Here is a 23920-nt window from a genome sequence, read left to right on the forward strand (position 1 = left end):
GGGGTAGATTTTATTGTGCTCGTACAGGAGCCGCATGCAACCCATGGAATGATCTACCCTCGAGGTCTGAGCTGACACCTGAGCTGCAGAAGAGACTATTATGGGATGTGCTGGGTAGGGTGTCAGACGTGAGATACCCGACAGTGTCTTTTGTTCTCTGTGCACGAAAGACACAGGAATGTTAGAATATAAAAAACCTCAAGAATGCACAATGCACTCTGCCATCAGGATGCTTATCTCTGATCTCACCTCCTTCTGATAAAGGACTTACATAGAATTACATGGGATATAAGAACATAACATAAGTATGTATGCAAACCTCACCAATGTGTAAGACTTGCCACCAGGGGGCACACCTGTGGGAGACCTAAGGGTCACCTGTGCACCCTGGGCAAGCAGGTATAAAAGGCAGTCTATCATGCTGCTTCCTCACTCTGGAGTTACATTAAAGAGACCAAGGTCACAATGGTTTGAGCTTACAACAGTCTTGTGGAGTTATTCTGAACTTAATAATAAGAATACAAGAAATAGGAGCAGGAGTAGGCCATATAGCCCCTTGAGCCTGCTCCACCATTCAATAAGATCATGGCTGATCTGATCATGGACTCAGCTCCACTTCCCTGCCCGCTCCCCATAACCCCTTATCCCCTTATTGTTTAAGAAACTGTCTATTTCTGTCTTAAATTTATTCAATGTCCCGGCTTCCACAGCTCTCTGAGGCAGCGAATTCCACAGATTTACAACCCTCAGAGAGAAGAAATTCCCCCTCATCTCAGTTTTAAATGGGTGGCCCCTTATTCTAAGATCATGCCCTCTAGTTCTAGTCTCCCCCATCAGAGGAAACATCCTCTCTGCATCCACCTTGTCGAGCCCCCTCATAATCTTATACGTTTCGATAAGATCACCTCTCATTCTTCTGAATTCCAATGAGTAGAGGTCCAACCTCCTCAACCTTTCCTCATAAGTCAACCCCCTCATCCCCGAATCAACCTAGTGAACCTTCTCTGAACTGCCTCCAAAGCAAGTATATCCTTTCGTAAACATGGAAACCAAAACTGCACGCAGTATTCCAGGTGTGACCTCACCAATACCTTGTATAGCTGTAGCAAGACTTCCCTGCTTTTATACTTCATCCCCTTTGTAATAAAGGCCAAGATACCTTTGGCCTTCCTGATCACTTGCTGTACCTGCATACTATCCTTTTGTGTTTCATGCACAAGTACCCCCCAGGTCCCGCTGTACTGCAGCACTTTGCAATCTTTCTCCATTTAAATAATAATTTGCTCTTTGATTTTTTCTGCCAAAGTGCATGACCTCACACTTTCCGACATTATACTCCATCTGCAGCACAGAAAGAGGCCATTCAGCCCAATTGGTTCATGTCGGTGTTCATGCTCCCCACGAGTCTCCTCCACCTTTACATCATCTCATCCTGTCAGCACCTTTGTGTCTTTCCTCCCTGGTGCACTTATCTTACTTCCCCTTAAACATATCATTGTTTTATTCCACTCAAGCACAACAGGAGTCAGATGGAGAATTTCACCATAAACCAGAGCAATGAACATCATCATCATCATAGGTGGTCCCTCGAACGAGGATGACTTGCTTCCATGAGTTCATAGATGTTTCAGTGAAGGACCCAATGTTCCAGTCCTGAACTCCAGTTGAAGGGTGGAAAATGCCTGTGTGTGGACTTTTTAATGTCAGGTGACCGTTGCACACCAGCCACCACACGGGCTTGACAGAGCGAGGTCTTGGTCCAGTGGCAAGGGTTAACCAGGACGACTGGAGACCTGCTCTGCTGCATGGACCCAGTGCGCCCACATATCGCACAGTGTGGGCTGGGCCCCTGCTGCCCCTGGGCCCTCGGCTCTTCTGGGCCCCGTACCCTCATCTGTCGCACCTCCGCCACAATCTCTCGCTGCATCTCGCCACAAACACTCGCTGCTCATCCGCCCCGGCCTTCCCACTCCTCTGTACCTGGGCCCTGCCAATGTTCCTGCCCATACGCCAATACAACGACCAGGGCTTTGATGACGTCAGCCAGTCGCCCATCTCAGAATCGTCACACACTTGGAGCAGCTTGCGCTGCAATGAACAATGCATGGAAAAAATATCAATAACTTCAAAAAGTGCTCTGCTGCCCAACAGGTTCCTGAGCATTAACTCAGAACATGTCATGTGGAAAGGTGCACATGCCACAGGCTCAGCGGCTTGTTGTATCCGCCAGGGTGGAACTCAGCCTACCCACCGGAAAAATCCCAGCTTTCATTTCAGGTCTGTACTGAGTTAGGGCATGGGAACACCACCACCTCCCAGTCACACACCATCCCGACTGGGAAATATATCGGCCGTTCCTTCACCGTCGCTGGGTCACAATCCTGGAACTCCCTCCCTAACAGCACTGTGGGAGCACCTTCACCACACGGACTGCAGCGGTTCAAGAAGGCGGCTCACCACCACCTTCTCGAGGGGCAATTAGGGATGGGTAATAAATGCCGGCCTGGCCAGCGACGCCCACATCCCAGGAACAAATAAATTTAAAAAACACTGGCATTGTAATTAGCCTCAGGATTCCGGGGCCAAGGAAGAGGAAATGCCCATCACTGTTGAATAGCTGGCACCTAGTACCTGGACTGACCAGTAAAGACGAGGCAATGGGTGAAGTACTGGAGCGACCGCCAGCAGTCTTGGTACCTGTACCCCACCAACAGGACAGAGATAGGGCGAGGATTAGAGCGGAGGAAAGCTAACAGTGGAACATCGACTAACACCAGTTGTGTGGACGATCGGAGGGACTCCAGGAACAGTTACTGCTCCAATCCCATCAAAACTCTCGCTCAATAACAACATTAGGAGCAGGAGTCGGCCATTCGGCCCCTCGAGCCTGCTCCGCCATTCAATAAGATCTTGGCTGATCATCGGCCTCAACTCCACTTTCCTGCACTGTCCCCACATCCCTTGATTCCTTTAATATCCAAAAATCTATCGATCTCAGCCTTGAATATACTCAACGACTGAGCCTCCACAGCCCTCTGGGGCAGAGAATCCCAAAGATTCACCTCCCTCTGAGTGAAGAAGTTTCTCCTCATCTCAGTCCTAAATGGCCGACCCCTTATCCTGAGACAGTGACCCCTGGTTCTAGACTCCCCAGCCCGGGGGAAACACCCTCCCTGCATCTACCCTGTCAAGCCCCCTGAAAGAATGTTGTATGTTTCAATGAGATCACCTCTCCAGTTGTGCTAACTGTGGCTCAGTGGGGAGCACCCTTGCCTCTGAGTTGGAAGGGTGTGGGTTAAAGTCCCACTCCAGGGACTTTATAACACAAAATCTAAGCTGACACTCCAGTATAGTGCCGAGTGAGTGCTGCACTGTCGGAGGTGCTGTCTTTCAGATGAGATGTTAAACTGAGGCCCTGTTTGCTCTCTCAAGTGAATGTTAAAAATCCTGTGGCATTATTTCGAAGAAGAGCAGGCGAGTTCTTCCTGGGGCCAATATTTATCCCTCAATCAACATCACTAAAACAGATTATCTGGGTCATTATCACAATGCTGTGTGTGAGAGCTTGCTGTGCACAAATTGGCTGCTGTGTTTCCCACATTACAACAGTGACTACACTCCAAAAGTACTTCATTGGCTGTAAAGTTGGTGTCAAATGTATTTGTTTTGTCCTGTGAAGCGCATTGAGACGTTTTACTACTTTAACTGCGCTATACAAATAAAGTCGTTGCTGTTGTATGGGATGTCCTGGGGTTGCGAAAGGCGCTATATAAATGCAAGTCTCACTTTTGACAGGAATGGAAAGCCGCTGTAGAAGGAGTGCAGTGTGACTGTGCAGGAAGCAGGGCAGACTGAGGCCTGTCTGCAGGAATGTGCTTCATGCAGCATGTGTAAACTGGTAAACACTCTCACACTCACACTCACAGACGAATTAACTGTGCAAATAGATGTTAACAAATATGATGTGATTGGGATTACAGAGACGTGGCTCCAGGATGATCAGGGCTGGGAACTCAACATCCAGGGGTATTCAACATTCAGGAAGGATAGAATAAAAGGAAAAAGAGATGGGGTAGCATTGCTGGTTAAAGAGGAGATTAATGCAATAGTTAGGAAGGACATTAGCTTGGATGATGTAGAATCTATATGGGTAGAGCTGCAGAACACCAAAGGGCAAAAAACGTTAGTGGGAGTTGTGTACAGACCTCCAAACAGTAATAGTGATGTTGGGGAGGGCATCAAACAGGAAATTAGGGATGCATGCAATAAAGGTGCAGCAGTTATAATGGGTGACTTTAATAAGCACATAGATTGGGCTAACCAAACTGGAAGCAATACGGTGGAGGAGGATTTCCAGGAGTGCATAAGGGATGATTTTCTAGACCAATATGTCGAGGAACCAACTAGGGGGGAGGCCATCTTAGACTGGGTGTTGGGTAATGAGAGAGGATTAATTAGCAATCTTGTTGTGCGAGGCCCCTTGGGGAAGAGTGACCATAATATGGTGGAATTCTGCATTAGGATGGAGAATGAAACAGTTAATTCAGAGACCATGGTCCAGAACTTAAAGAAGGGTAACTTTGAAGGTATGAGGCGTGAATTGGCTAGGATAGATTAGCGAATGATACTTAAGGGGTTGACTGTGGATGGGCAATGGCAGACATTTAGAGACCGCATGGATGAACTACAACAATTGTACATTCCTGTCTGGCATAAAAATAAAAAAGGGAAGGTGGCTCAACCGTGGCTATCAAGGGAAATCAGGGATAGTATTAAAGCCAAGGAAGTGGCATACAAATTGGCCAGAAATAGCAGCGAACCTGGGGACTGGGAGAAATTTAGAACTCAGCAGAGGAGGACAAAGAGTTTGATTAGGGCAGGGAAAATGGAGTACGAGAAGAAGCTTGCAGGGAACATTAAGACGGATTGCAAAAGTTTCTATAGATATGTAAAGAGAAAAAGGTTAGTAAAGACAAACGTAGGTCCCCTGCAGTCAGAATCAGGGGAAGTCATAACGGGGAACAAAGAAATGGCGGACCAATTGAACACGTACTTTGGTTCGGTATTCACTAAGGAGGACACAAACAACCTTCCGGATATAAAAGGGGTCAGAGGGTCTAGTAAGGAGGAGGAACTGAGGGAAATCCTTATTAGTCGGGAAATTGTGTTGGGGAAATTGATGGGATTGAAGGCCGATAAATCCCCAGGGCCTGATGGACTGCATCCTAGAGTACTTAAGGAGGTGGCCTTGGAAATAGCGGATGCATTGACAGTCATTTTCCAACATTCCATTGACTCTGGATCAGTTCCTATCGAGTGGAGGGTAGCCAATGTAACCCCACTTTTTAAAAAAGGAGGGAGAGAGAAAACAGGGAATTATAGACCGGTCAGCCTGACCTCAGTAGTGGGTAAAATGATGGAATCAATTATTAAGGATGTCATAGCAGTGCATTTGGAAAGAGGTGACATGATAGGTCCAAGTCAGCATGGATTTGTGAAAGGGAAATCATGCTTGACAAATCTTCTGTAATTTTTTGAGGATGTTTCCAGTAGAGTGGACAAGGGAGAACCAGTTGATGTGGTATATTTGGACTTTCAGAAGGCTTTCGACAAGGTCCCACAAAAGAGATTAATGTGCAAAGTTAAAGCACATGGGATTGGGGGTAGTGTGCTGACGTGGATTGAGAACTGGTTGTCAGACAGGAAGCAAAGAGTAGGAGTAAATGGGTACTTTTCAGAATGGCAGGCAGTGACTAGTGGGGTACCGCAAGGTTCTGTGCTGGGGCCCCAGCTGTTTACATTGTACATTAATAATTTAGACGAGGGGATTAAATGTAGTATCTCCAAATTTGCGGATGACACTAACACTTTGGGGTGACAAGAGAAGGTTTGATGCCTCTTATGATAAATGTGTGAAGGGTTGTGGGGAACGGAGGTGTATGGCACAATGCATTGTAAGGATGCTATGAGGCTGCAGAGTGACTTGGATAGGTTAGGTGAGTGGGCAAATACATGGCAGATGAAGTATAATGTGGATAAATGTGAGGTTATCCACTTTGGTGGTAAAAACAGAGAGACAGACTATTATCTGAATGGTGACAGATTAGGAAAAGGGGAGGTGCAACGAGATCTGGGTGTCATGGTACATCAGTCATTGAAGGTTGGCATGCAGGTACAGCAGGCGGTTAAGAAAGCAAATGGCATGTTGGCCTTCATAGCGAGGGGATTTGAGTACAGGGGCAGGGAGGTGTTGCTACAGTTGTACAGGGCCTTGGTGAGGCCACACCTGGAGTATTGTGTACAGTTTTGGTCTCCTAACTTGAGGAAGGACTTTCTTGCTATTGAGGGAGTGCAGCGAAGGTTCACCAGACTGATTCCCGGGATGGCGGGACTGACCTATCAAGAAAGACTGAATCAACTGGGCTTGTATTCACTGGAGTTCAGAAGAATGAGAGGGGACCTCATAGAAACGTTTAAAATTCTGATGGGTTCAGACAGGTTAGATGCAGGAAGAATGTTCCCAATGTTGGGGAAGTCCAGAACCAGAGGTCACAGTCGAAGGATAAGGGGTAAGCCATTTAGGACTGAGATGAGGAGAAACTTCTTCACCCAGAGAGTGGTGAACCTGTGGAATTCTCTATCACAGAAAGTTGTTGAGGCCAATTCACTAAATATATTCAAAAAGGAGTTAGATGTAGTCCTTACTACTAGGGGGATCAAGGGGTATGGCGAGAAAACAGGAATGGGGTACTGAAGTTGCATGTTCAGCCATGAACTCATTGAATGGCGGTGCAGGCTAGAAGGACCGAATGGCCTACTCCTGCATCTATTTTCTATGTCTATGTTTCTATGACACACTCACACTCACACACACACACACTCTCACACTCACACACACTCTCACACACACAAAACACTCACAACACACTCACACACACACACTCAAAACACTCACAATACACTCACACTCACACACACACACAAAACACTCACAACACACTCACACTCACACACACACTCAAAACACTCACACTCACACACACACTCAAAACACTCACAACACACACACATACTCAAAATACTCACAACACACACACACACTCAAAACACTCACAATACACTCACACTCACACACACACACACATTCACACTCACAACACAACACACACTCACAACGTACTCACAACACTATCAACACACACTCACACTCACAACACACCACACACTCACAACAGAACACACCTTCCCTCCCGGGAACCGTGATCCTGCCAGCGGCAGGCTGGGAGAGAAGTGACGTGGGGCGGCACACCTGGCCACACCTGGCTCCATATAAAGGCAGCGAGCGGGGCCCAGAGAGAGGGTTACAGAGGATCACATCGACTCAGAGAGCCACCGCAACATTGCCAGGTAAGTTCCAGTCCAGTTAATAACAGGGGTTTAAACATAAACTAACCTGGCCACAGGCGCGGGGTTCTTTACCAGATGTTTAAAACTGTTTTGTTTCATGTTTCTACTTTTTTTTAAAAATTAACCCGGGATGCCAGGCTGGATTATTGCGTGTTATTTTAACCCGTGCAATGAGGGAGTGGGAGGTTTATAACCTGTTCTCTGGGGCTGGGGCCAGGGTTGCAGAATATATCGCCAGTGTGAACTTGCTCCAGCCCCGGAGGACACAGGACTGACTGTTCAATCTCTGACTCTTGCTGCAAGTGCGTGTTCTTTCCCTGTTTGACTTTAGACGGAATAAAGCGAGTTTGGGGTGTTGTTTGGAGATATTTTAGTCAGTGCTCCGGGACTGTGCCCCCGGCTGGTGCCAGCGATGGTTGGCAGGATGAGATTGGGCAGGTTCTGAATGTTTGTCCGGGAGATCCGGGAGATCCCTGCCTACTCTCCCCCCCACCCCCCACTCCTTCCCTGGATCCCAGCTCCTTCACTCCCCGCTCCAGCCCAATATTGCAGCCACGTGCACTTCAGCATGATCCTGGCAAACGCAGATTTCAGTTTCTGCCCATGTGCAAGTTGTCCCCAAGTCCCCCAGCCAAGATTGATGTCTTCACCCAGGCTAACGTCCCCAGCATCGAAGCACTGACCACACTCGATCAGCTCCACTGGGCAGGCCACATCGTCAGCATGGCAGACACGAGACTCCCAAAGCAAGCGCTCTATGCGGAGCTCCTTCACAGCAAACGAGCCAAAGGTGGGCAGCGGAAACATTACAAGGACACCCTCAAAGCCTCCCTGGTAAAGTGCGACATCCCCACTGACACCTGGGAGTCCCTGGCCGCAGACCGCCCGAGGTGGAGAAAGTGCATCCGGGGGGGGCATTGAGTTCTTCGAATCTCAACGCAAAGAACGTGACGAGGTCAGGCACAGGCAGCGGAAGGAGCGTGCGGCAAACCAGCCCCACCCACCCCTTCCCTCGACGAATGTCTGTCCCACCACTTTAACCCAGAGAGTGGTGAACCTGTGGAATTCTCTACCACAGAAAGTTGTTGAGGCCAATTCACTAAATATATTCAAAAAGGAGTTAGATGTAGTCCTTACTACTAGGGGGATCAAGGGGTATGATGAGAAAGCAGGAATGGGGTACTGAAGTTGCATGTTCAGCCATGAACTCATTGAATGGTGGTGCAGGCTCGAAGGGCCGAATGGCCTACTCCTGCACCTATTTTCTATGTTTCTATGTAACAGGATCTGTGGCTCCTGTATCGGACTGTTCAGCCACCAGAGAACTCGCTTTGGGAGTGGAAGCAAGTCCTCCTCGATTCCGAGGGACTGCGTATGATGATGATGACTGGTTGTCATGTAAGCAGCCCGTTTGCTCACTTGCATTCCTGGAATTTTATTGTAGTTTCTTGCAGATTTGGACCTGGTTTGGTCACTGGGCCACAGTGTTGGTGATCAGAGCATCTCACTCCTTTCGCTTTCATATCCAAGTAATACAATGACTACTATCTGACACTTTCCCCTCACTTGGGGCAATGTATCACTTGCCCCGAACATTTCATGCAGAGTTCTCTGGATTGTCCACCTTAACATCAGCGGAAATGCTGGAGAAACAGTGTAACTGGCTGTGTATCTCCTTTCTCCAGCATTTCCATCCATGTTACGGTGGACAATCAGGCGAATTGCCACGGAGATTCCATCCCTCGGTGTGACCTCAGTCCATCTAGAGCAGGGAGGTGCCAGGATTGAGCCTTGCTCTGTGTGGAATTAGCTGTTAAGTGGGTGGCCCCTACACCTGGACTCCGTGTCCCTGTCTAGGAAGGAGAATAAGTCACCAGGGTTCCTGCTCCTCATCGCTACCCAGTGCAATCTTTCTCTCTCTCACAATGGGACTTTCCCACCCAACATTCACTGTCTAGGCTGTGACATGGAGAAAGGAGACAGGCAAGGTATGAGTTGCTGCTGATGCTCGTGGGAATGCATCTCGGTGAGAGTCAGGGCCTTTGAGTAAAGAAAGGACCAATGAGGGGGAAATGCCTTGGATCCTGCCTCCAGCGGAAAGGGGTTCTATATCTATATCTACTGGAGGCTCAGTCGTTGAGTATATTCAAGACAGAGATCGCTAGATTTTTGGATATTAAGGGAATCAAGGGATATGGGGACAGTGCAGGAAAGTGGAGTTGAGGTCGAAGATCAGCCATGATCTTATTGAATGGCTGAGCAGATTCGAGGGGCCGAATGGCCTAGTCCTAATTCTTATATTATGTTCCAATGTACACAATTGGAAAAACAAATCACGGCTCCAATATATATAATATGTCCGACAGCTCACAGGCTGAAGTATCCAGAATCCAGATTGCATGAGATTATGATGCCCTGGATAAACCAGACTACACCCATATCCACACCCAGCTCGAGACTCCCCTGATCACTGCCCTAGGTTAAGGTCAAGGTGATTCATTATTTACTTTAAATATGCTTGAAAAGGCATCAAACGATTGCAGAAAAACGCTCATCACCATCTTCTCATGGGATGGGCAATAAATGCTGGCCTTTCCTGCAACGCCCACATTCTGAGAATGAATATTAAAATCATGGATCCGGGATAATTTGTTTTTCGATCTGTATCTACGAAATATGCCCAAGCAGAGAAACTGTGTTTTAAGCTTTTGATTTTAACTAGTAATAATAATCTCGTCTCTTCCTTCAGGATGAATTGGCGGATGATCCCGACACTGCCCCTTTTGCTTCTGTTGTCTGCACTGGACCGCGGATGTGCTCAGGTCACTCCTCCCAGAGGCTGTGGCTCCAATCTGCTTGCAGTTTACTACAATCTCTGCGATCTAGACAATGTCTGGGGTATTGTTTTGGAGGCCGTTGCTGCAGTAGGAATCATCAGCACCTTGATATTGATTGTGGTTCTCTTGGGCATCACCCCTTTCATTACAGACAGACGGAAGAAAGCCTGTGTGCCCGTCCAGTGCATCTTTCTCCTCGGCACCTTGGGCATCTTTGGCCTGACTTTTGCTTTCATCATCAAACTAGATCAGAAGACATGTTACACCAGGGTCTTCCTCTGGGGCGTTCTCTTCGCCATCTGTTTCTCCTGCCTACTGGCCCACGTGTGGAGGCTGCTGAGGCTCGTGCGTTCAGGAAAAGGTCCTCAGGTGTGCCACATGCTTCTCCTGGTCCTTAGTCTGGCACTGGTCCAAGTCATCATTGCCATTGAGTATTTGGTGCTTACCAGTGTCCGATTCGGTAACCTCTGTGTCTACAATCCCAGGGATTTCACCATGCTGTTGATCTACGTTCTGTTCCTCATGGCCCTGACTTTTATCCTCTCCATGTTCACTTTCTGTGGCCAATATAGAAAGTGGAAGAAACACGGTGCCCACATATTCATCACCATGTTATTCTCCATAGCTATTTGGGTGGTGTGGATCGTTATGCTCGTCCGGGGTAATGTCGAGTTGAACAAGAGTCCCCAGTGGGACGATCCCACCCTCAGCATTGCACTGGTCAGCAATGGCTGGGTCTTTATCATATTCTACATAATCCCAGAGTTCCGGCATATCACCTGCCCTGCAAAGCCCGAAGATGAACCAGCAGAGAATGCGACTCCATATCATCAACATCTGGGAGCGAAGGGTGTGGACAACCAGGTCTTCTTCTTGGAGGAGTCAAGAGGTGAGTGATGGATGAGCAGGTACATGTGTACAGCCTTGAGAGGAGATCCACATTGAAAAAGTTACATTTGGCCTATGGGTATGTGGTTTTACACTGCTCCAGGGTTGGGGCTAGGAGGGGCACAAAGGCTCCTGTGACTCTAACCTGGTGAGTGTTTCTAGTTTGCTGAATACGTCCCTTTTCTGGAACATCCTCCCTCCCATTAGCAATGCAGAATATTCTGATTTGGAATTAAGTTGATGTTAGGACCATGGAATATTTAACATTCAATGGGGTTCTGAATATACTAAATACTATAACATGGTTATATACTTAAATGGGGCAAGAGCTGGGGGGGGAGTGTGACTAATTGGATCTCTCTTTCAAAGAGCCGGCACAGGCACAATGGGCCGAGTGGCCTCCTTCTGTGCCGTTGATTCTGATAGACCTGGAGCTGTGGCCATTAAGGATGAAGTTGGGTTGGAGTTGAATAAACAGAATCTAAAGCACCAGAAGCTGGCTGGATCAGAGATAGAATCCTGAAAACCACTTCTCTAACAACACATACAGACCCCATAAGTTTAGATTGTTTTACATAGGATATATAGCACAGGAGCAGGCCGTTCAGCCCAACCAGTCCATGCTGGATGTGTTCAGCATTGACACTGGTCTTGGATAATGGGGCAAAATGGGCAGCCGTGATATACCCCTCCCCAATTCTCCTTTCTGCTGACTTCAATGGAATTGAGAATCGGGCGGGGTGAAAACTAGGCTGTGATTCGCTATGACCACATTTGCCCCGTCACCCAAGAGCAATTTCACCCCCTCGGAGAGTTAATCGAGTGTTGAGGCCCAACGGACTTCCATATGAAGTGGAGCGAGGCTGTGCCCTCCAGCGAGTCGCTCCTCTTCACTCTAATCATCATCATCGTAGTTAGTCCCTCGGATTTGAGGAAGACTTGCTTCCACTCTCAAAGTGAGTTCTCAGGTGACTGAACAGTTCAATACGGGAATTACAGTCTCTGTCACAGGTGGGACAGACAGTGGTTGAAGGAAAGGGGAGGGTGGGACTGGTTTGCCGCACGCTCCTTCTGCTGCCTGCGCTTGGTTTCTGCATGCTCTCGGCGATGGGACTCGAGGTGTTCAGCGCCCTCCCGGATGCTCTTCCTCCACTTAGGGCGGTCTTTGGCCAGGGACTCCCAGGTGTCGGTGGTCGCTCCAATACCAGGCTGGTCTCTGGCTCTGGCTCCAGGCTGCCCGTGTACTGCAACAGCAGCTTTAGCGCAAAGCAAACTCACTCCACGCTGCAATGACAGTGCACACAAAGTGGTTTAAGAAATAGACCGGGACATTTTAGTGAGAGATGATGAATAACTGTTTTCATCAGATTATAATCTTCCATTCAACCCTGGGACATGCACTGCAACCATCAGCGGGCAGGGGAACTTTATTCACGGGATGACATGGAGTGGGGGTTATTGCTCCGTAACTTGGCTTGATGTGTTGGTCTGTGCCTGCATGTTTCCCCTCCTACCCCCACCCCCCAATCACAGTGTCCCCCCAACAATCACAGTGTCCCCCCCCAATCACAGAGCTTCCCCCGCCCCCCCCCCCCGTCACAGTGCGCTCCAGACTCCCCCATCAGAAGATGCCACAGTAAACTTTCGATGATCTGAGAGGGAGGTGTTTAACTCTGGGTTTCCGCTCAGTGCTGCCTCGGCTCCCACACAAGGCCGTCACTGGCACAACTGGTTTACAAAGATCCCAACCTTTCAAAGCTCCAGTGTGAGGTTTTATTTTCAGTGGTTGAAGTGTGAGTCGATGCTCCTGTTTCTGAGACCCACAGTGGCTTCCCGTGTGCTCGGGAACTGCGGCCACACAGAGAGAAACACACGGTAAAGTATTACTGGGATTCAGTCGCACTCTGGGTGTGTGTTGGTGTGCAACAATGTGCGACCTTTATTCGCATTACCCTTTTCTCCACTTCTCGCCTTCCCTCCTTAATGTGCCGTGTGATCTTTTACATAGAAACATAGAAAATAGGTGTAGGAGTAGGACATTCGAGCCTGCACCACCATTCAATATGATCATGGCTGATCATTCCCTCAGTACCCCATTCCTGCTTTCTCTCCATACCCCTTGATCCCTTTAGCTGTAACGGCCATATCTAACTCTCTCTTAAATATATCCAATGAACTGGCATCAACAACTCTGTGGTAGGGAATTCCACAGATTAACAACTCTCTGAGTGAAGAAGTTTCTCCTCATCTCAGTCCTAAATGGCTTACCCCTTATCTATGTTAAAGATAAGGTACAAATGTAAATTGTTGTCATGAGAAGCTGTAGTTGGTATGTTTGGGCTTTCTCGATGCTCTGTGCCAGTCTGCCCATGGTGCCCTTGGGATTTCTGCAAGGGTGAAGGCAGTCACGTGGTTATACACAAACTCCGGATGTATCTGTGTGAAGGGATTGAGAAGGTGGGCAGGCTGATCTACCGAAACGTCATGGCTGGGTCGGGTTGTGAACTCCTCAGTCGGTCAGATTTTTCTCACACCTGATTTCCTTTACCTACACAGACCATGTGAACCTCGACAATAATGTGCCCTCACCCAGGAACAGTAACCACTTCCCAATGGACAACCATGTAAGTACCGCCTCCTGCCACCATCAGTAACCTTTCTCCGGACTCAGCCTGTTCAGCATCAATAGATTTTGTCAGGCAAGGGTACTGCGGGTTACGTGGGCTGAATGGCCTCCTGTTTCTGTGTTCCTATGAGTACAGCCTTCGAGGCTGCTGTTCTCAAACACTGTACAAGCATGAGGGTGTTTGAAAATGATAGGGGAGTCAAGGGTTATAGGGAGAGGGCAGGGAAGTGGAGTTGAATGGCGGAGCAGGCTCGAGGGGCCGAATGGCTGCCTCCTGCTCCTAATTCTTATGTAGAGCTTTATACTTTATATACCAGGCTCTAGCACAGTTCACAAGACTATTACAGATGAGGAAAAGCTGCTTCACAAATCTATACCCATCACTGCTTTGGACTGTCCTGAAATGATGCCAGGGTTTCTGACTCTGGACCATTCCCCATTCCACGTGCTGATTGTTCACTGCACAAACCGTAGCGTTAAACGGATCTCGCCCTGCACTCCAAGCACTCTGGCCATTGCCAACTGTGACGGGACCACGTCGGCCCAGTCTGGCCCACTAGGGTGGTTGGAGATGGGCAGTTTGCTCTCCACTGTTGCCATTGGGGCCGTGACCAGAAATTACACCGCAAATCCAGAGTCACCGGGGAGAGAATCCGCAGACCAGCCTCTGACTCTCCCCACTTTCTCGAACCCACTCCCCAACTAAGTGACGGAAACAATGAGAATCGGGCAGTATAATGAACCCCTCAGAATAATCGTCCAGAAGCTGTGTTTTTAATCCAGCAGGTGTGTGTGGACATTTCTCATTCTCAGGCCTTCACACTTAGTCTCCCACAGGCTGGGTATAGAATAGAAACATAGAAAATAGGTGCAGGAGTAGACCATTCGGCCCTTCGAGCCTGCACCACCATTCGATATGATCATGGCTGATCATTATCTCAGTACCCGTTTCCTGCTTTCTCTCCATACCCCTTGATCCCTTTAGCCGTAAGGAAATATCTAACTCCCTCTTGAATATATCCAATGAACATAAGAACATAAGAATTAGGAACAGGAGTAGGCCATCTAGCCCCTCGAGCCTGCTCCGCCATTCAACAAGATCATGGCTGATCTGGACGTGGACTCAGCTCCACTTACCCGCCCGCTCACCATAACCCTTAATTCCCTTATTGGTTAAAAATCTATCTATCTGTGATTTGAATACATTCAATGAGCTAGCCTCAACTGCTTCCTTGGGCAGAGAATTCCACAGATTCACAACCCTCTGGGAGAAGAAATTTCTTCTCAACTCGGTTTTAAATTGGCTCCCCCGTATTTTGAGGCTGTGCCCCCTAGTTCTAGTCTCCCCGACCAGTGGAAACAACCTCTCTGCCACTATCTTGTCTATCCCTTTCATTATTTTAAATGTTTCCATAAGATCACCCCTCATCCTTCTGAACTCCAACAAGTAAAGACCCAGTCTACTCAATCTATCATCATAAGGTAACACCCTCATCTCCGGAATCAGCCGAGTGAATCGTCTCTGTACCCCCTCCAAAGCTAGTATAACCTTCCTTAAGTAAGGTGACCAAAACTGCATGCAGTACTCCAGGTGCGGCCTCACCAATACCCTATACAGTTGCAGAAGGACCTCCCTGCTTTTGTACTCCATCCCTCTCGCAATGAAGGCCAACATTCCATTCACCTTCCTGATTACCTGCTGCACCTGCAAACTAACTTTTTGGGATTCATGCACAAGGACCCCCAGGTCCCTCTGCACCTCAGCATGTTGTAATTTCTCCCCATTCAAATAATATTCCCTTTTACTGTTTTTTTTTCCAAGGTGGATGACCTCACATTTTCCGACATTGTATTCCATCTGCCAAACCTTAGCCCATTCGCTTAACCTATCTCAATCTCTTTGCAGCCTCTCTGTGTCCTCTACACAACCCGCTTTCCCACTAATCTTTGTGTCATCTGCAAATTTTGTTACACTACACTCTGTCCCCTCTTCCAGGTCATCTATGTATATTGTGGTCCCAGCACCGATCCCTGTGGCACACCACTAACCACCGATTTCCAACCCGAAAAGGACCCATTTATCCCGACTCTCTGCTTTCTGTTAGCCAGCCAATTCTCGATCCATGCTAATACATTTCCTCTGACTCCGCGTACCTTTATCTTCTGCAGTAACTTTTTGTGTGGCACCTTATTGAATGCCTTTTGGAAATCTAAATACACCACATCCATCGGTACACCTCTATCTACCATGCTCGTTATATCCTCAAAGAATTCCAGTAAATTAGTTAAACATGATTTCCCCTTCATGAATCCAAGTGGGTCTGCTTGATTGCACTATTCCTATCTAGATGTCCCGCTATTTCTTCCTTAATGATAGCTTCAAGCATTTTCCCCACTACAGATGTTAAACTAACCGGCCTATAGTAACCTGCCTTTTGTCTGCCCCCTTTTTTTAAACAGAGGCGTTATATTAGCTGCTTTCCAATCTGCTGGTACCTCCCCAGAGTCCAGAGAATTTTGGTAGATTATAACGAATGCATCTGCTATAACTTCCGCCATCTCTTTTAATACCCTGGGATGCATTTCATCAGGACCAGGGGACTTGTCTACCTTGAGTTCCATTAGCCTGTCCAGCACTACCCCCCTAGTGATAGTGATTGTCTCAAGGTCCTCCCTTCCCACATTCCCGTGACCAGCAATTTTTGGCATGATTTTTGTGTCTTCCACTGTGAAGACCGAAGCAAAATAATTGTTTAAGGTCTCAGCCATTTCCACATTTCCCATTATTAAATCCCCCTTCTCATCTTCTAAGGGACCAACATTTACTGTAGTCATCTTTTCCATTTTATATATCGGTAAAAGCTTTTACTATCTGTTTTTATGTTTTGCGCAAGTTTACTTTCGTAATCTATCTTTCCTTTCTTTATTGCTTTCTTAGTCATTCTTTGCTGTCGTTTAAAATTTTCCCAATCCTCTAGTTTCCCACTAACCTTGGCCACCTTATATGCATTGGTTTTTAATTTGATACTCTCCTTTATTTCCTTGGTTATCCACGGCTGGTTATCCCTTCTCTTACCGCCCTTCTTTTTCACTGGAATATATTTTTGCTGAGCACTATGAAAGAGCTCCTTAAAAGTCCTCCACTGTTCCACAATTGTGCCACCATTTAGTCTGTGTTCCCAGTCTACTTTAGCCAACTCTGCCCTCATCCCACTGTAGTCCCCTTTATTTCAGCATAGTACACTCGTTTGAGACACTACTTCCTCACCCTCAATCTGTATTACAAATTCAACCATACTGTGATCACTCTTTCCGAGAGAATCTTTTACAAGGAGATCGTTTATTATTCCTGTCTCATTACACAGGACCAGGTCTAAGATAGCTTGCTCCCTTGTAGGTTCTGTAACATACTGTTCCAAGAAACAATCCCATATGCATTCTATGAATTCCTCCTCAAGGCTACCCCGTGCGATTTGATTTGACCAATCGATATGTAGGTTAAAATTCCCCATGATTACTGCCGTTCCTTTTTCACATGCCTCCATTATTCCCTTGATTATTGTCCGCCCCACCGTGAAGTTATTATTTGGGGGCCTATAAACTATGTCCACCAGTGACTTTTTCCCCCTACTATCTCTAATCTCCACCCACAATGATTCAACATTTTGTTCATTAGAGACAATATCGTCTCTCACAACTGCCCTGATATCATCCTTTATTAACAGAGCTACCCCACCTCCTTCCCCTTCTTGTCTATCTTTCCGAATTGTCAGATACCCCTGAATGTTTAATTCCCAGTCTTGGCCAGCCTGCAACCACGTTTCTGTAATGGCCACCAAATCATACCCATTTGTAATGATTTGTGCCGTCAACTCATTTACTTTATTTCGAATGCTGCGTGCGTTTAGGTAGAGTTTTTTAATACTAGTTTTTAAACCATGATTTTTAGTTTTGATCCCTCCTGCAACCCCTTTTATATTCATACATATTGTCCCTTCCTATCACCTTGTGGTTTACACTTACCCCAGTGAACTGGCATCAACAACTCTCTGCGGTAGAGAATTCCACAGGTTAACAACTCTCTGAGTGAAGAAGTTTCTCCACATCTCAGTCCTAAATGGCCTACCCCTTATCCTAACACTGTGTCCCCTGGTTCTGGACTTCCCCAACATCGGAAACATTCTTCCTGCATCTAACCTGTCCCGTCCCGATAGAATTTTATATGTTTCTATGAGATCCCCTCTCATTCTTCTAAACTCCAGTGAACACAGGCCCAGTCAATCCAGTCTCTCCCCATATGTCAGTCCTTCCATCCTGGGAATCAGTCTGGTGAACCTTCGCTGCACTCCCTCAATAGCAAGAATGTCCTTCCTCAGATTAGGAGACCAAAACTGAACACAATATTCCAGGTGAGGCCTCACCAAGGCCCTATACAACTGCAGTAAGACCTCCCTGCTCCTATACTCAAATCCCCTAACTATGAAGGCACGAGCTATGATACAGCACAGGCTCCCACAGACTGGGTATAGAATGATACTCCCACAGACTGGGTATAGAATGTTACAGCATAGAAGGCCATTCGGCCCATCATGCTTGTGCCGACTCTCTGAGCGAACGATCCAATCAGTCCCACTCCCGCTGCTGTACTCCTCAACTCCCCCTCGGGCTCTTTTGTCAATGACCTTAAATCTGTGTCCTCTGGTTACCAACCGTCCTGCCACTGGAAACAGTTTCTCCCGATCTACTCCTGTCTAAACCCCGCATCATTTTGAACACCGCTATTAAATCTCCCGGCTATTGGGCAGAGTGGAGGCACCGACCCCTCTCCCAATAATCTGCAGCCCAAAGCCGGTCGATCCCACACTCTGTCTCGCTCCATATCTAAGGGACTGAAGGGTGGACCGAGGAGCCAGCCCAGCTGCACTGTGAGACTCCCTCCCATCAGGTGAGAACGGGTGCACCTTTCCTGGGGGCGTGGGGTCACAGACCCCATAACAACAGAGATGGTAATACCCATTGGACAAACTCGGCACACCTCCTATCTGAGATTTGAACTGAAGGATTAGGAACTCGGCTATCCGACAATCGAACTGCTAACTGAGGTTAGCACAGTCTGAATCTTGGGCCCACAGGACTTGCATATATATCGCGCCTTTCACGACCACCGGATGTCCCAAAGCGTTTACAGCCAATGAAGTACTTTTGGAGTGTACTCACTGTTGTAATGTGGGAAACGCGGCAACCAATTTGTGCACAGCAAGCTCCCACACACAGCAACGTGATAATGAGCAGATAATCTGTTTTAGTGATGTTGATTGAGGGATAAATATTGGCCCCAGGACACCGGGGAGAACTCCCCTGCTCTTCTTCGCAATAGTGCCGTGGGATCTTTTACATCCACCTGAGAGAGCAGACGGGGCCTCGGTTTAACGTCTCATCCGAAAGACGGCACCTCCGACAGTACTGTCCCTCTGACAGTGTGGCACTCCCTCAGTACTGCCCCTCCGACAGTGCGGCACTCCCTCAGTACTGCACTGGGAGTGTCGGCCTGGATTTTTGTGCTCAAGTCTCTGGAGTGGGACTTGAACCCACGACCTTCTGACTCCGAGGCGAGAGTGCTGCCCACTGAGCCACAGCTGACATTATCAAAGGCGATGTAAAGTGATCCACATGTTGCCCGTGACTCTAATCTAACACTTCTTCCTTCGTGTTTTACAAGTACGTCGCACCGCAGGAATTTTCAATCCCTCGACCGCAGACCAGGCCCAACTACTACCCCACACCCCTGCTACAGGATCCTTACCTCGTCCACCAGAACAGACAGACTACATTCTAGAACAATCCAGGATCATGCGGAGGGAGCAGGCGGGCCATGTTCGAGCTGCCCCCTTCACTCAACACCCCTCCCCTCCTCCGATTTCCGCGGGCTGACAGCAAGGCATCGCTGAGCCGTGAACGTTGAGGGAGGCTCCGGCCCATTAATATGCAAAACCTTTCACTTGCTTTTCATCAATGATGTGAAGTGTGTAAGTGTCTGGAACAGCGGCCAAGAATCACAATCTCGTTCCCTGGTTACCTGCTTGCTTCTCGCACAACAGCATCGAGTGCCGGAGCTGTGACTCCTTTTGGGGATTGCAATGGCTTTGTTAATTGCTGAATATTATGGTCATTTTTATATATATATCTATATATATTGCACATGTAGAGACTTACCGGGGTCAGGAATACAATATTAAACACAGAGGATGGTTTTAATCCGCAATATCGAGCCGGAGATTTATTTAGCCGCCCTTCACTGCTCGAAGGATATATCCGCCATGTATGAGACTGGTGGTGATGTCAGAGCCAGTGTATTATAAATACTTGGGCTGACCTCCATCAGCTGGCACTGACTGTTTTTTAAAATTATTTGTTCCTGGGATGCGGGCATCACCAGCATGGGCCATCCCTCATCGCCCCTCGAGTGTCTCACTGGGCCATTCCAGAGGGCGGTTAAAAGTCAACCCCATTGCTGTGGGTCTGGAGTCACATATCAGCCAGACCGGGTAAGGGCGGCAGATTTCCTTCCCTAAAAGGCAATAGTGAACCAGATGGGTTTTTCCGACAATCCGCTAGTTTTATGGTCACCATTACTGACACTGGCTTTTTAATTCCTGATTTATTTAATGAACTGAACTTAAATTCCCCAGCTGCCGTGGTGGGATTTGAACTCGGGTTTCCGGATCATTAGTCCAGGGTCTGGATTACTGGCCCAGTGACATCACCACTGGTACAGTAGCCCTGCCCCAGTGCCTGTCCTCTCCTGAATGTGTTAACTCCCTCCCTCTCTCAGGTTGTGACTCCAGAATCCTCACCTTCCAGGACCTACCCAGTCCAAGTGGCCATTATTCAGGAGTGAGCGTGGAGGAGTAGTCACAGCCTCGGCCTGTCCTCACGCCTCGCCCTCCACCAGGAGTGGCTGTGCAGTGACCAGGAGCGTGGATTGGTCCCTCGACCGATGACCCTTCCCTAATCCAGGGGTGCTAGGGCGAGCACTCGCTAAAGCCCGCATACTCCAGGCATCGAAACACCTTCCTGTATTTGAGACACCTCTCGGCCTTGCTCTGATCTGTTTCTTGTATTAAACTGTATTTTAATCAGTAACTCTGCTGGCCCCCAGCACTGGCTCAGCTCAGGTCTCTGTGTCTCGGAGGGAGAATTCCTCGGATATGAACAGCCGAACAATTTCAATCCCTGATATCAACGCATTTTCCCAGTGGTGTAATGGGAAAGGTCAGAGGTTTGGAGCCTCTCTCGATGCAACCTGACTTGAACGGAGTGCATTATTGTATCATTGTAAATTGTTATTTTTGATGTAACTATTATTTAATCTATTTTAAAGTGTTAGACGTCAGCGTTTTTTCACTTATGCCAAACTGAACTGAAGCAACTTTGTAGTCGCAATAAAGTTTATTCAAAGGATTTGTGTAATGTGTGCTTAAATCCGTCAGCCAACAGCGTGCCAGGAAAGCAGGTGGGGGGTCTTTGGGCGATAACGAATCAGTAACCTGATCCAATCCACACCCCCACCCGAACTAATCCCCCGACTGAATCCTCTTTCTCCATTGACTTTGCCCGTTTCACTATACCGCCTGACTAATTCTCCCCCGCCCCTCCCTCAGACTCTGGGTTCACCCAGCACTAAATTACACAGAGGTGGGGGGTGGTGGAGAGGGTAAACCAGCAGCCCCCCACCCCCCCATCGCCTGCGACTCCAGCCACGCGGCGAGTGTGGGACCCGGGATGTGCTGGACTGTCGCATGGAGCCAATCACATTTCAGGAAATGGAGGGGGAGCTCGCATGGTGAAATCGTGCCGTGTGTTATCATAGAAATTTACAGCATGGAAGGAGGCCATTCAGCCCATCGTGTCCGTGCCGGCCGACAAAGAGCTACCCGGCCTAATCCCACTTTCCAGCTCTCGGTCCGTAGCCCTGTGGGTTACAGCACTTCAGGTGCACATCCAAGTACTTTTTAAATGTGGTGAGGGTTTCTGCCTCTACCACCCTTTCAGGCCGTGAGTTCCAGACCCCCACCACCCTCTGGGTGAAAACATTTGCCCTCAAATCCCCTCTAACCATTCTACCAATTACATTAAATCTATGTCCCTTGTTGTTGACCCCTCTGCCAAGGGAAACAGGTCCTTCCTATCCACTCTATCCAGGCCCCCTGCATAATTTTATATACCTCAATCAGGTCTCCCCTCAGCCTCCTCTGTTCCAAAGGAAACAGACCCAGCCTATCCAATCTTTCCTCATCGCTAAAATTCTCCAGCCCAGGCAACATTCTTGTAAATCTCCTCTGCACCCTTTCCAGTGAATCACGTCCTTCCTGTAATGTGGTGACCAGAACTGCACGCAGTACTCCAGCTGTGGCCTAACCCATGCTTATATCACTGAAACCGATCATCTTATGGGAGCTTGCATTGTGCAAATGGACTGTTGCACTTGCTATATTACAAAGTCACTAAACTTCAGAGTATTTCTATGGCTGTGAAGCGCTTTGAGATGCCCTGAGACCACAAAAGGTACTATAATAAATGCATGTTATTTTGTTATTATTATTTCTGGCAATACATTACAGGAAAATTATCTGTATGTAACAATATGTCATTCTCCAACTGGACTTTAAGACCAATTCCCTTAGGACCACATCTAAAATATTGGACTCTGACCGAGCACGTGGAATTTCCAAAACCTGTCACAATAAAAATAAAAGAATAAAATCTAACTGGGAACTGTCCTTCACCCAGAGCTCTGTTCATTGCAGCACAAAGTGACCAAAAACCATGACGCATTTTGCATTTGGACGTAATCCTACACGTGCGATCATCATTTTCAGACCAAAAACAACAATTTCAGGTGTCTGTAACAAATGGCCAGTTGACGGACTCCTCGCTCATTGTTTGTAGGTTCAGGTCATGGAGCAACTTGTATCTTGTTGCCCCACCTGTGACAGAGACTGTGATTCCAGTATTGGACTGTACAGCCACCTGAGAACTCACGTTTAGAGTGGAAGCAAGTCTTCCTCGACTCCGAGGGACTGCCTATGGTGATGATAATGTTGCATCAAGTTCCTTCGAACTACTCTTTTCAAACAGCATTTTGGCAACCTTTCTGACTCCTAAAATAAAGACATCTTTACTGTTCCCGGTTATATATTTTCCTGCTTCCTTAGTGCATTTATTTATTTTACCTTTATTAAATTTTCAGGGGAAAAGGAAGAATAATTCAGAAAACTGAACAGATCTTTGCCATACCCCAGAACAAAGCACAGCAGAATCATTCAGTACAGAATACCCAAATTCAGTAAAGTTCATATCTGCATACCCAAATAGACATAACAATTAATAATTAATAATTGAGAGATATTTAAAATTACTTGTCTCCTATTATGTTGAAGTGCCATTAGTCAAGTGCCCTAGAACAATCTGTGCTGAAAATTGCACTGCTGCAACAACATGTTGGCTAGCAGGAAAAAATTATACTTCAGGTATTATCTGTTTTAAGTTAAACTTTTGTTCACCTTTATTTAAACAAATAATAAGTTCAGTTGTTAAGTGCACAACACAGAGCAGGAATACCCCCAATTGGGGCCAGCTCCCCGAACTTTGCAGAGTGCCTCTCCTAGCCTTGGTAACCCCAAACCTATTATCCTAACTGTAACCTCGATCCTAAACCATAAAATCCTAACCCGAAGCACTAACATAATCCCTACCCCAACCCCTAACTGTAATACCTTATCACTAATCCCTAAAAGTTTATATGTTTAATTGTATAAGTTTAGAATGCGTTTATCTGTGTTAACTGAATAGCAGCCGTTTCTCTGATTGGCTCTTCATTATCACATGACCTATTGCTGATTGGACTCCTTGGAGGATAAGCCACACCCTGAAGTTCCTCTGGAATGTGTAAGTGGAACCGCCCAGCCCAAGTTCTGAATGTGATTCGATCCATTTTGACTTCAGATGCCACAGAGGATAGATCTCCCAAAAGCCACCAAGTCCCAGCTGAAGTCCCTTACCCCAGTGCAAGTGCATCCCTCCCACAGCCAAAGACCCTTACCCCAGCACATGTGCTGCCTCCCACAGCCGATTGCCTTACACCATACATTTAATAGCAGTT

General features: G+C 47.4%; 1 protein-coding gene across 2 annotated transcripts; it reads left to right on the forward strand.

Moving 5' to 3' along the window:
• Window positions 1-7333: 7333 nt before the first annotated feature.
• LOC139230099 (retinoic acid-induced protein 3-like) lies at window positions 7334-21219 on the forward strand. 2 transcript variants are annotated; one of them, XM_070861914.1, is made up of 5 exons: window positions 7385-7407; window positions 8635-8805; window positions 10157-11133; window positions 13689-13756; window positions 19478-21219. In XM_070861914.1, coding segments are annotated over exons 2-5 (1164 nt in total). In that variant the 5' UTR covers window positions 7385-7407; window positions 8635-8803; the 3' UTR covers window positions 19595-21219. The 2 variants fall into 2 exon arrangements, with proteins under 2 accessions (XP_070718016.1, XP_070718015.1); XM_070861915.1 differs by lacking the exon at window positions 8635-8805 and having other exon boundaries at window positions 7334-7407.
• Window positions 21220-23920: the final 2701 nt, after the last annotated feature.

This window comes from Pristiophorus japonicus, chromosome 19, assembly GCF_044704955.1.
Source record: "Pristiophorus japonicus isolate sPriJap1 chromosome 19, sPriJap1.hap1, whole genome shotgun sequence".
In the NCBI taxonomy this organism is placed as follows: domain Eukaryota; kingdom Metazoa; phylum Chordata; class Chondrichthyes; family Pristiophoridae; genus Pristiophorus; species Pristiophorus japonicus.

Bases quoted from the DNA above. Each gene is read 5' to 3' on its own strand.
- LOC139230099 (XM_070861914.1), top strand. The intron at 11,134-13,688 runs GTGAGTGATGGA...TTACCTACACAG, and splicing joins CTTCTTGGAGGAGTCAAGAG to ACCATGTGAACCTCGACAAT. The intron at 13,757-19,477 runs GTAAGTACCGCC...GTGTTTTACAAG, and splicing joins ACTTCCCAATGGACAACCAT to TACGTCGCACCGCAGGAATT.